Here is a 13,176-nt window from a genome sequence, read left to right as displayed (position 1 = left end):
GACGTGTAAATGAGGGGAGTGTCATTGACGCGGTACCGGAGACGTCTCATGGAGAGAGGGGAGGGTGTAAAAGTGGTGGATTGCAAATGTTTGGATGTGCTTGATCTAGCGATTGGTATGCACAGTGGCGGAGCTTAGTGAGGGCCATCCTAGGCCATCGTCCCCCAGCCCATGAGATTTTCTTTGACTACCCAATAATAGATGGCCCATATATTAGTGAAAATCGGCCCAAAATCTTGCTCTGGTCGTCCCCTCCCCCCAGCCCATTGCCCCTCCTAGAATATGGCCCAAGCTCCGCCACTGGGCATGCATGCTTGAACAATAGTTCTTATGTTACCTGAGGACTAATGTAAGATGCAGTGAAACATGGTGGACCTGGCTTCGTGACAGAGCTGGCCGAGAGATATCCGGGGTGATGTTGAGGCCGGCGGCGGAAGAAATGGCCAAATGGGGTTCCTAAGTACGAGTGAGAAGGCCGATCGGTTCCCATGGAGCAATGCAATGTTGCAGCAAAAACTGGATTGGGTTCCATTTTCAGGTGGAGAAGAAGTGATTAAGGCATGTGCACGGTTCATTTGTTCATTCATTTGATCCTTCCTTATTTCACTTAACTTAGATTCATTTACTTTTATACTTATCCATGGTTGATGGATCGGAAAATTTAGTGACACTAATTGCAATGAGGAATATCATATTACCTTAAAACTTAGATATTTTTTCAATAGAACATGATAATGATGAGCCAGTAAGATTTTTTTATTTTTTAAATGCCCGTGGCAACGCACAGGCATTCTACTAGTACATAATTATTCACCAAAACTTTGCTAGAACAGCAAGACAAAAGAAAACAAGAACCACAATTAGGCATTTTAGAAGATATCCAACTTCGATAACTGCTCCCACTAGTTGGACCAACGTCTTCTTCATGCATTCGTTATTGATTTGCGGATTCTTAATCTTGCATTCTTCTTTTTTGGTTCTAAAGAAGTAGATGTTGCTCCCCTTCTAATTTCTTCTCTAATTTCACATGCAGCCGCATCATTAACCTCCATTCTACTAAGGAGTGCACGAACATCTATTAAGTTTCTTTCTATCAATAAATAAATGTATATTCTTCTTTTCAAAACCAAAATAAGCATCCATCTTTCTACACACATGACGATCTCCATAAGCTATCGAAATTGAACCGAATAGGCTGATAACATCGAATGAAAACAACAACATACCCCGTTGTTTTCACATTTGAAGAATACCCATCGAGGATGTTTCGGCGTGCTAGATGTTAGCTGCAACACTGTCTGCATGCAGTCGTCGCATGGTATGTGCAGTCTGGCCTGGACGGCCTGAAAAAGCCCAACCTGACCTTGCCCGCGGGCTGGGCCTAGATTTCGAGCCCGACGGTCGAGCCTGTCGTTTTCGTTGTTTAAGAAAGAGACCTGGCAGGCTTTTAACATGATGGGACGGACTCAGACTTTTTAGGCCTGACAGCCGGGCCAGGCCGGGCTCGGGACTGAGTTTTTTGCATCGGGTTTTGGTAGGCCCGGTCCGAAGCCCGACCCTGCCCGACAGATGGCCATGTATAGTGACAGGTCCCCGCGCCGCTACAAATGATCCCAAACCCACCCCCTTGGGTCGCCTCTCCCTGTCCCGCCCCCGCACGCCACACGCGCCCGCACATCCTCTTCTCCCCTCGCCCCGCCGCGACCCAAACCCTAGGGCTCCATACAGCCCCAGGCGCCAAATCCACAACTTATACGCAGATTCCCCCTGATAATCTACCCCCCCCCCCCTCCCCCCCCTCGCCCCAAGCTGTGCCATCCTCTCTTCTATTTTTTTCCGAGATTTTATTTGGGAATATCTTTGGTTTTTTGTTTCTTTGTTTCAGGAGTGAGTGGCCTCGGAGGATTCGGCCGGCTGGTGCGTGCAATCCGCTCTCTCTAACTCGCTTGCTTGCGATTTTTGGTACGACTTTTATGGTTCGATCTGACAGCATCTTCTTTACAGGGCTAGGGTTTTGGCATCTCCGTCAAGGGTGTTCCGTTCCGTGTCCCGCGCCAGGATTTTCAGGTAACCCTACTTAGATGTCCTACTATATTCTTCGTGGCTAGCTTGCTTCCTTTTTGTTTGTGTCTGCGCCTTTCTCCGAAGGACAGGGAGTTAGGGTGGTCAGGTGTTGAAGCTTGAGCATGCTGCTATTATATCTTGTGGTTGCTATTGATTAATCTGGCCGTCCTGTTAACTCGTAGATTTAAATCGATGCATTAGGCCACCTAACACCACTTGACATCTTTTATCAGATATACAGTTCTAGTCCAGAAAAGAAATCCATTGAGATCTAGTGATGGCGACTTCAGTTTTTATTTGTTTCTTTGTTGGCAGTTATCATGTCATCATTCCCTGTGCTGAAGAATCGACCCATTGATCAATGGAAAGTTACTGAGTTGAAGGATGAACTTCGAAAGAGGAGGCTCCCTGTAAAAGGTCTGAAAGAAGAACTTGTGAGGCGTCTCTTTGAATCTATTCAGAGTGAAGAGGCATCTGACGAATCTGCTGAAGACGTCGGAGCCAATGAAGGCGCACCCATTGGTAAAGATGCGAAAGATGTGGGGGCGAATGGACCGTCTGATCAAGCACCTGAAGAACATACTGCTAGTCAGAAAACTGCAGTTTCTGCTACAGAAGTTGGTCAGGAAACTAGGGTTCATGCAACTCAGGAAACTGCAGTTCCTCTCCCAGAAGTTACTCAGGAAATTATGGCTTCGTCTGTGGAACAGTCCCCCGGGGATAATGTAGTGGCAAACCATGAATCCCTGTCAAAAGAAGCCCCAACAGAAAAAGGAGATCAGCCAGAAGCAGTTGCTGGAGAAAATTCTACAGTACAAGCAGGGCACCAGCACTCTGAAAGCAATAAGATGCACATTGAGGAGACACCAGAGGTTGTCACCAATGGAACAACTGTTGTCGCTGATGTGACCAGTGCTGATCTCAAGTCGGACTTGATCTCTTCTGAAGCCAAGTCAGATACTGCTGAAGCTAGCAAAACTGATAAACATGACACATTACCAAAACCTGTGGATGCCCAAATACCAGATGCTGATCCTATGGAAACTGATGTTGCAGCTGCATCAATGAACAATGATGGGGAGAGGTTTGTTCCTGAGAATGATTTGGGCGACAATACATGGATCGATAATGAAGTGTGCAGTTCTAACCTCATGAATGAGGATCACAAGCCCATTGTATCAAAATCAAATAATCAGGTACCTGAGGTTTGCCCAGATCTAGGGTCTTCAATTAAGTGTGAGTCAATTTCTAGTGATGATATATCAAATACCAAAAAGAATATAAAGGATAACTTGAATGCTAATAATTTTGATTTAGAACTAGAGGTTAAGCCAGATATGGTCAAACCATCATCTGGCATTACTTCCTTAGGTGGAGAATTGCAGCCATTGGATGATGACAAAGAGTTGGTCAAGAACCAGTTCTCTTTGGAAGACACAGATTCCACTGCCAACGTGGATGAAGTTGGCTCTCCAGAGAAACTAAATTTAGACAGGAGTTCAGGTGATGAGTCAATGGAGGATGACGTTATGGAGATTAAGCAACTTGATTTCAGTGTTAAATATGATGATCTCAGAGGAAAGACTGAGCCTAACTCAGAATACGTGAAAGAGGTGTCTCTTCCTGATTCTGTTGTCAAGAGCTCCTCTGCTGATACAAAGGAAGTTATAGCTGAAGAAAATCCATCAGCTTCAACTGAAAAGAGAAAATTTCAAGGTCTATATCTTTCTCTCCTGCCCTTTCACTTTCTAGTTTCATTTATTACAACCGTTGGCTCCCGGAGTAAATTCCATCTTGAATGATGAGTCAGATTATCTTTGTAGTTCTGATTGCTTGCAAACATCGCACCAAAGAAACTAAAAAATGTACCGCATTGGGTGTGTTTTTGTGAGACAAGAAAGTTTGTGTAGGCACATTTATTTTTGTTGACTTTATGTTTGTTGTTACTGTGTATTGGATATGTTTCACAAAGAGGTCATTCTCTGAAGTTTTTTTGTGTTAGCACGTTTGTTTCACATAAAATAAATTTTGCTAGTGGCTTGTGAGTGCAAGTTAGTTTAGCTGAGGAAGGCGCAGATGCTCTGTACTCTAGTATTATTGTTAGCTGCTAAGTATGAACTGAAACCCTTAGATTTTTAGATAGTCTGGTGACGTTCTATTGCTCACAAGTTGTCTAATGCTACTTAATGGGGATTTGTTTAATACTCCCTCCGTCCCAAAATTCTTGTCTTATATTTGTCTAAATACGGATGTATCTAGTTACGTTTCAGTGTTAGATACATCCATATCTAGACAAATCTAAGACAAGAATTTTGGGACGGAGGGAGTATGTCATTAATATTTGGATACAGAATTAGAATGCTAGTGAAGTAATGAGCATAAGATCTTTTGGTCATTCTGCAGTTAAATTGATAGTGTTCCTGAGTTTTGTATTAATTGCCTGTTGAACACACACAGCTCAAGAAACTGTTGCAAACACTGAGCCAATCAAACGTCAGCGTCGATGGGCTGCAGATAGTGGCAATGTTCCAGAAAGACAACCATTGAGTCAAAGTGGTTCTGATGCTCGTAAGGATATTCTCCAGCCTGCCTTAAAACGTTCTCTTGGCAGGTCTGATTCAACAGCAAGTGGAGATTCTCCAAAGGAGAGGATTGGTGAGTCCTTATTTGTTTACGTGTCCTTTCATTACCAAGTCTTTATACTTGATCAGTTCATTGTTTTCTTTTGGTAGCTAATTGTTTTTCTTTGTTTTGGTCTTGCAGTGCCACCATCTCAGAAATCTGCAACAACTTCCTTGAGAATCGACCGGTTTGTACGCCCATTTACCCTGAGAGCTGTGCAAGAGCTTCTTGGTAAAACTGGATCTGTTTGTAGCTTCTGGATGGATCATATCAAGACCCACTGCTATGTTACAGTATGTTCTATTTGTTAATCACAACTTAGTGTGTTCTTGTCTTTTATTTCCTTCTATCATCTTTGAAGCAGCATATATTATTTTCTGACTTAAGCTTCGTTTTTGCTAAGGATTGTTTTTTGTAAGGTCCAATACAGCAGACTTGCAGCCTTTCTTATGTAACCAAACTAAAAACCTATGGACCTATATTTTCTAAATGCGGTTTCATCATGCTTATAGTGAAATCATTTTGACATTTTATATTTCTCAAGTGGACTTGATAGTCGGCAAAGCCTGATAACTGATGCTACTTTCTACTAATGACTTGTGGACTAGTTGGATTTTAGTTTGGAGTGGATGTAGTTCTTAAAGAATGTATCAGTTGTAGATCATTCTTAGCTGAAAAGCATTCATTGTGATGATGCTGGTTGTTGTAAATATTTGTTCGCTTATTTTGCCTCCATGTCTTATTTGCAGTTCTCCTCGGTGGAGGAAGCTACAGCTACTCGTGATGCTGTCTACAACCTGCAGTGGCCCCCGAACAATGGCAATTATCTGTTAGCTGAATTTGTTGATCCCCAGGAAGTGAAACTCAAGCTTGAACCCCCTCCCCCTCCCCCAGCAGCAACAGCAGCGGCGGTTCCTATTAGCCCAGCCACTACACCAAGGGAGGCTCCTTTTCAGCAAGGTCAGGCAAATCAAAGTGTGCCTCGCCAAGCTGCTGCTACACCAAGGGAGCAATTGCCGCCTCCACCACCCCTTGTGAAGCCTCCTACATCTGATCCAAGGGAGAAGCTCCCACCCACCCCAAAGAAGGCAGAACCTCCTGTGGTGACACTTGATGATCTCTTCAGAAAGACACAATCCTCTCCAAGGATTTACTATCTGCCTTTATCAGATGAGGAGGTGTCAGCCAAGCTTGCTGCACAGGGCAAAGCAAATTAGTCAGTGGCCTCGTGCTTTTGTTTCGCGGTATGTAGAAGCAGCAGCATGTATTTTCTGGAAAGACTGGTTTTATCTCCTTTAAGATTGTATAATGTTGTCTGCTTTTTTCTTAAAAAAGATTGTATGTCCTCTGACCCGAGTTGTTTCGGAGTACTGAGATACTGGTTTTAGTTAGAACATCCTGGTAACTTTACTGGTTTAGTAGTGAATAAACATTCAGGAGAATGCTTATTCGTGTTACATTTGCGTTCTGCCTCGATGTGCTTGGGTGCTGCTGGCCCTCTTTATAAGAATCAAAGTTTCTCCCTTGAGTTTGATTGAAAAAACGAAAATGCGAGAAAAATTGCAATCCCTGCCGCGTAATAGTGTACTTATACTCGCCTTCATCGACGTTGTTTTTTGACTACGAAGTTTCCAAACGGTTCTTGAAAAATGAAGTTCATGCAAGCCAAGCTAAGCACAAAAGGTTTTTTCTTTACTATGCAGGACACGAAAATGTGATGTTAGCGTTATTCACACCAAATGAGACGTTGCCTGAATTTGTGCAGCCAGAAATTGATAAAATGTTGCTTGTGCAGCCAGAAATTGATAAAATGTTGCAGCGTTTTTTTTTGTCGACGTGCAAACAAAGATGTGCCCTTTTGTCAAAATTTTCTAAAATTTACGACCAGCGAAGGTTACAACCACCGTCTGAACTCACAAGTGAACTGCGCAAAAATCTGAATCCAAATAATATAACAAAACTGTCCCGGGTACCATCGCTAAAACAACTGGTGGTGGTATCCTCAAAATCGATGGCCAGTTTAGCCCTTGTGTTGAAGCTCATGACGGCGCTTTGTTCCCGATAAAGGCATTTTTATTAATTTAAAATTGTGCATCAAGCGGATACAAAGCATGACGAGCAACATCCGGCTTGGTAGATCGATTCGGAGATTATGCTATCATCTATGTTGGATAAGAAACTCCATGTCACCCGCTCCAACCACATATATACCGTCCTGAACAGTGAATTAGTACTCCGTTTGGTGTAGCGTAGACCATGTATGAAGCGAGTACATATAGCGGAAGATAACTTGTAAAGGAGAGGAAATTTTGCCCTAAAAAACCAAATCATTTCTACATAGCCAGAGCATACATAATAAGGCATGCGCTTCCACCCATATTAACGATTGGATCCTATTTGGTACCATCCAACCAATAACCAAAAATATTGGCAGCATTTATGGGTGGATACAAAGTAGACGCTATTTGAATGTCTGACCATGTAGAACGCGCAAATTTACATTGGAAAAAGAGGTGTTTGATTGTCTTATCATGAGTATGAAAGCTGGACTTGTTGCTTCATTGCCAACTGCGACATGCGAGGTTATCTTTGATTAGCACAACTCCCTTTTCGAAGATACCAAATGAATATTTTAACTTTTAATGGAATATTTGACATCTAAATTTTCTTGTTATTATTCAATGAGACTTGTGAATACGTGAGCGCACGGTACATTAGAGTCGTCTGAGGACCCAGATGTAGTGAGGTTTCAGTGAAACACATCTCATCCTCGTATCAGATTAATCAATTTCAATCTGGATAATAATTTTTGCCATGACATAACACGAAGGCCAATCAAATCCCGCCCGAAAGAAATATTCAACGGGCATGAACCGAGCACCATTTACAAATGATCACGCTTTGTAGAGGAGCTAACGGTGTTAGCAAAAGGAGTCTAAACGAATTGAGCAGCATGACCTTCCTTCAATGGGTGCCGCAACTAGCTATTAGTTGCAAACGGTGAGCATATCAATTGACATTCTCAAGAAAAAACGAGCTTGCAAATCATTGAACTCTCCCATCATACTTGTTTTAGATAATACAATACATAACTCAATAGTTATACCTCTTTAAGCGCCACCACCTTTTTTTAGAAACACGCATGAGCTGCGTGTTGTTTCATTAACAAGGAGAAAATAGTACAAGATCAAATTTTACAGGGAGACACACTCACCCCACCACCCCACGAGTATTTATACTGTCTACATTTCGGTCTCGCCCACCAGACGACCACCCCTAGCCCTATGATCCCAAGCTAGTTTCTACATCCTCCATTTGGCTGTGATCTTAGCAACCAACACTGCCTCCACGGAAAATACGTTGTCGAAAGTCCGACTGCGCTCCTTCCATGTATAGAACATCACCATGTTGATTATTGCGTTCTTTCCGGACCTATGTTTTGATGTAGGGTGGAATCCTAGTTGATAATCTTTTCACACTTGGAGGGAGGGACATCAACAAGAACAACAAGAGGAATCTCAAACAAAACCAAGTCACACATCCACTAGAATAGCACAAATGAGATCCACAAGCATAACATGAACAATCAAGGAAAAATAACACAAGGGTAAAGTTCTTCCCACTCCAAAGGAGGTGAGGTCTTGATGATCTAGAGAGACCCTTCTCCCTTAGGAGGTCTTGATGATCCTATGATGGGGATCCTTCTCCCTTGAGAGGTCTTGATTCCCCAAGAAGGAGGTACAAGGAGCAAATATCTCTCTAATATCTCATATACTTTGCTAACCTAGCCAGGAGGAGGGGATGCCATATTTATAGTCTTGGGCGAAATAAGAGAGGAGGAGAGGGTACATGGGCTTCTGACCCGGTTAGGTACGCGTAGCTCCTGGATGTCTGGGGCCTCGCGGGGCGTCGAATGTCCGTGATCGGGGCCGGATGTCTAGCCTGGGCGCTGGTCGCAGTACTGGTGTCCGGGAGCCAGATTTCCAGGGCTCGGCTGGATGTCCGGACCTGTCGGGCTGGATGTCCGGGGCAGGGACGGATGTCGACTCCTGGAGTTCTGCCAGCGATGTTCTGCTGTTGTTGTGTTCATGTAACAACAGCCTGAGATCGACGCTTGAACCTCACCTCCATGTTGTCAAGGAAAAAAGCGGTGGGCTCCTAGGCTTAAGCGGTGGCGACTTCCAGCGATGACTTCCAGTGACTTCCGGTGATTGGCGTGATGCCGTCCTCTCCCTCTTCCTTCTTCCTGCGATCTCCTTCCTTTGTCCCTTGTTTTCTTCTTTCCTTTTTCTCCGATGCTGCTTGCTGCATCGTGCTCCTACATCGCACTTGGCGGCGCTACACCGATCCCCTTCTTCCTCTGTTCTCCGCCCTCCTCCTTGTTTTCTTTTGGATCTTCCACTCTCCGTCCCAGTCTCTGCTCTGATCTACCTCCCTGGCTCATCTTCCTAGCCATCCGTTGTTGTTCATCCTCTTCCGCTGCTATTCCATTGATACGTCTCCAACGTATCTATAATTTTTGATTACTCCATGCTATATTATCTACTGTTTTGGACATTATTGGGCTTTATTATCCACTTTTATATTATTTTTGGGACTAACCTATTAATCGGAGGCCCAACCCAGAATTGTTGTTTGTTTGCCTATTTTAGGGTTTTGAAGAAAAGGAATATCAAACGGAGTCCAAACGGAATGAAACCTTCGGGAACGTGATTTTCTCATCGAACATGATCTAGGAGACTTGGACCCTACGTCAAGAAACAAAGGAGGAAGCCACGAGGTAGGGGGGCGCGCCTACCCCCCAGGCGCGCCCTCCACCCTCGTAGGCCCCCTGTTGCTCCACCGACGTACTCCTTCCTCCTATATATACCTACGTACCCCCAAACGATCAGATACAGAGCCAAAACCCTAATTCCACCGCCGCAACTTTCTGTATCCACGAGATCCCATCTTGGGGCCTGTTCCGGAGCTCCGCCGGTGGGGGCATCCATCACGGAGGGCTTCTACATCAACACCATAGCCTCTCCGATGAAGTGTGAGTAGTTTACCTCAGACCTTCGGGTCCATAATTATTAGCTAGATGGCTTCTTCTCTCTTTTTGGATCTCAATACAATGTTCTCCCCCTCTCTTGTGGAGATCTATTCGATATAATCTTCTTTTTGCGATGTGTTTGTTGAGACCGATGAATTGTGGGTTTATGATCAAGATTATCTATGAATAATATTTGAATCTTCTCTGATGTAATGCCCTCGATGCGGCTATATCTCCCACGTGTCGAAGCACGACTTAGAGGCATAACCGCATTGAAAGCAATGTCGCAAGTGAGGTAATCTTCACACAACCCATGTAATACATAAGGGAAAGAGATACATAGTTGGCTTACAATCGCCACTTCACACAATTACAAGAATAAAGCATTACATCAACCAAATACAATCAAGGTCCGACTACGGAACCAAAATAAAAGAAGAACCCCAAATGCGACAAAGGTCCCCGATCGACCCCAACTGGGCTCCACTACTGATCAACTAGAACGAAACAACACAAAGGACAAGATCTTCATCGAACTCCTTCTGAGCTTGGTTGCGTCATCTGCACGGTCTCATCGGCACCTGCAAACTAGTTTTGGAAGTATCTGTGAGCCACGGGGACTCAGCAATCTCGCACCCTCGCGATCAAGACTATTTAAGCTTATGGGTAAGGTAAAGGTATGAGGTGGAGCTGCAGCAAGCGACTAGCATATATGGTGGCTAACCTATTTGTAAAAGAGAGCGAGAAGAGAAGGCAAAAGCACGGTCGAACAACTATGATCAAGAAGTGATCCTAGAACAACCTACGTCAAGCATAACTCCAACACCGTGTTCACTTCCCGGACTCCGCCGGAAAGAGACCATCACGGTAACACACGCTGTTGATTCATTTTAATTAAGTTAAGGTTCAAGTTATCTACAACCGGACATTAACAAATTCCCATCTGCCCATAACCGCGGGCAAGGCTTTCGAAAGTTCAAATCCCTGCAGGGGAGTCCCAACTTAGCCCATCACAAGCTCTCACGGTCAACGAAGGAATAGACCTTCTCCCGAGACGTTCCGATCAGACTCGGTATCCCAGTTCTACAAGACACTTCGACAGGTTAAAACAAATCCAGCAACACCGCCCGAATGTGCCGACAAATCCCGATAGGAGCTGCACATATCTCGTTCTCAGGGCACACTCAGATGAGACATCGTACGAGTAAAACCAACCCTCAAGTTACCCCGAGGTGGCCCCGCAGTCTACTCGGTCAGACCAACACTCAGAGGAGCACTGGCCCGGGGGGGGGGGGGGGGTTAGAATAAAGATGACCCTTGAGTCTGCAGAACCCAAGGGAAGGTGGTAGGTTGTTAGTGCAAATGGTAAAACCAAGGTTGGGCATTGCTGGAGGAGTTTTATTCAAGGCGAACTGTCAAGGGGTTCCCATTATTACCCAACCGCGTAAGGAACGCAAAATCTGGGAACATAACACCGATATGACGGAAACTAGGGCGGCAAGAGTGGAACAAAACACCAGGCATAAGGCCGAGCCTTCCAAACTTTACCAAGTATATAGATGCATTAATTTAATAAGAGATATTGTGATATCCCAACAAGTAAACATGCTCCAATAAGGAACAACATCTCCATGTTCCAACATGGAACAAACTTCAATCTTCACCTGCAACTAACAACGCTATAAGAGGGGCTGAGCAAAGCGGTAACATAGCCAAACAACGGTTTGCTAGGACAAGGTGGGTTAGAGGCTTGGTTCAACAATATAGGAGGCATGATAAGCAAGTGGTCGGTATCGCAGCATAGGCATAGCAAAAGAGCGAGCAACTAAGCAAGCAAAGATAGAAGTGATTTTGAGGGTATGATCATCTTGCCTGAAATCCCGCAAGGAAGAAGAACGAGTCCATGAAGGAGACAAACGGGCGTAGGCGAACGAGTCCTCACAAACGCGATGTTATCGGAACCAACCCGAAGAAGCAACACCGGAAAGAAGCAAACAACATGGTAAACAACCATCACATAAACATGGCATGATGCACAATCAAGTATGATGCATGTCCGGTTTAATGAAGCATGGCAAGGTAAAGTGCACAAACAATCCTACAAATTAAGCGGAGCTCAATATGCAACGAGTTGCATATTGACGGAGTACCACATCAATTATTTAGTTCGATCTCGTTTATGTACCCAACAATATTAAATGTTATTAAACATGGCAAGAGGGTGAAGCAAAGAAAACTATCTATCTAGTCAAGTTTAAATGAGGCCGGAAACAACAAACAACAAGTCCGGAAGCTCCTCATGTGCATATTTTAAGGTTTGGTAATGTTCTGCCCTAAACCATGTTTTAGAGTTGTTAAACATGCAAGATGAGTGCATCATGTTAAACTAGGCATTTTTCCACCCCATTTACATATAAAGATTATTTAATTCAGAGCTACGGTTATTTAGTTATGAATTAAAGCATTTAAGCATGACATAGGAGCAAATTTAAACAAACAACCTTTTAAACATTTTGAACATGGATGAAAGTTGGATATTATGAATCTAGACAAAATTCTAAGCAAGTTTCATATATAAAACATTTTAATCCGATGCACAGTTGTGAAGTTATTAAATGCATGAAGAATAGGGACTTTTCTGCAAAACGGGTAGTACTCAGGAAATTAGCTAAAACGTTATGCGAAAAAAAATACATCTCGGGCCGAATCTAGCCGGGCCAACTGGAGCAGAGGCGATGGGGGTCTCACCATGGGCCATAGCCTAGATCTGGAGAGGAGGAGGCCCAATCGCTGGATCCACATGCGTTGGAGCTGGGCCAGGCCCAGATTGAGCTCAAGGAGGAGGCGCTGGGCCACGCGACTTGCGGCCACATGCATAGGAGGAACGACACGACGGCGACCGATGGATTCCGGTGAGGGGACGGCGGCAGGCGGCGGGAATGGGCCCGGCTGACGACGGGAATGGGTGGATCCGGCCCCTGGGCACCGGATCTGACCGGATGTGGGCAAGGACGGCGAGGGCGGCACATATCCGGGCGAAGAAACGGCGGGGGTCGCGAGCTCCGGCGAACTCCATGCGGTGGCGTGACGAAACTCGAGGATCCGCGCGACACGGGGAGAGAGAGAGCTCTGTGAGAGAGAGATGAAGAAGGAGGGGCAGGGGAGGGAGAGAGACAGGGCGCTCGGGGTCCTCAACTCCGGCGAGAGGTCAGGCGGTGGCGCAGGGAGCTCGGGATCGAGCTCTCCCGATCCAGCTCAAGCGAGGCGACGGGGCACAACGATCGGGCTTGGGGCGGCCCATGATGGGCTCCCCATGGGCCTGCAGGGCCGCGCGGTGGAGGGGAGACCCAGGGGCGACGTGGCCTCATCTGGTTGGGCAGGGCGGCGACGCTGCCCACTGGGGTGGCGCCATGTGGCAACGGCGAGGTGGCGGCGCTGGAGGAGGCCAAGTGGCGGCG

The 13,176-nt window shown here is 45.2% G+C and overlaps 1 protein-coding gene across 1 annotated transcript; it reads left to right on the top strand.

Moving 5' to 3' along the window:
* Positions 1 to 1,800: 1,800 nt before the first annotated feature.
* On the top strand, positions 1,801 to 6,143 carry LOC125551691 (SAP domain-containing protein). The gene is made up of 6 exons (XM_048714983.2): positions 1,801 to 1,917; positions 2,005 to 2,067; positions 2,380 to 3,780; positions 4,522 to 4,719; positions 4,828 to 4,979; positions 5,436 to 6,143. The coding sequence occupies exons 3-6, from the start codon at positions 2,385 to 2,387 to the stop codon at positions 5,901 to 5,903; spliced, it is 2,214 nt and encodes a 737-aa protein (XP_048570940.2). The 5' UTR covers positions 1,801 to 1,917; positions 2,005 to 2,067; positions 2,380 to 2,384; the 3' UTR covers positions 5,904 to 6,143.
* Positions 6,144 to 13,176: the final 7,033 nt, after the last annotated feature.

The sequence above is a fragment of the Triticum urartu genome, chromosome 4A, assembly GCF_056163025.1.
Source record: "Triticum urartu cultivar PI428250 chromosome 4A, HENAU_Tu73, whole genome shotgun sequence".
Classification (NCBI taxonomy): domain Eukaryota; kingdom Viridiplantae; phylum Streptophyta; class Magnoliopsida; order Poales; family Poaceae; genus Triticum; species Triticum urartu.
Note: the sequence above shows the minus strand (reverse complement) of the source record. Positions and strands in the feature narration are given on the sequence as shown.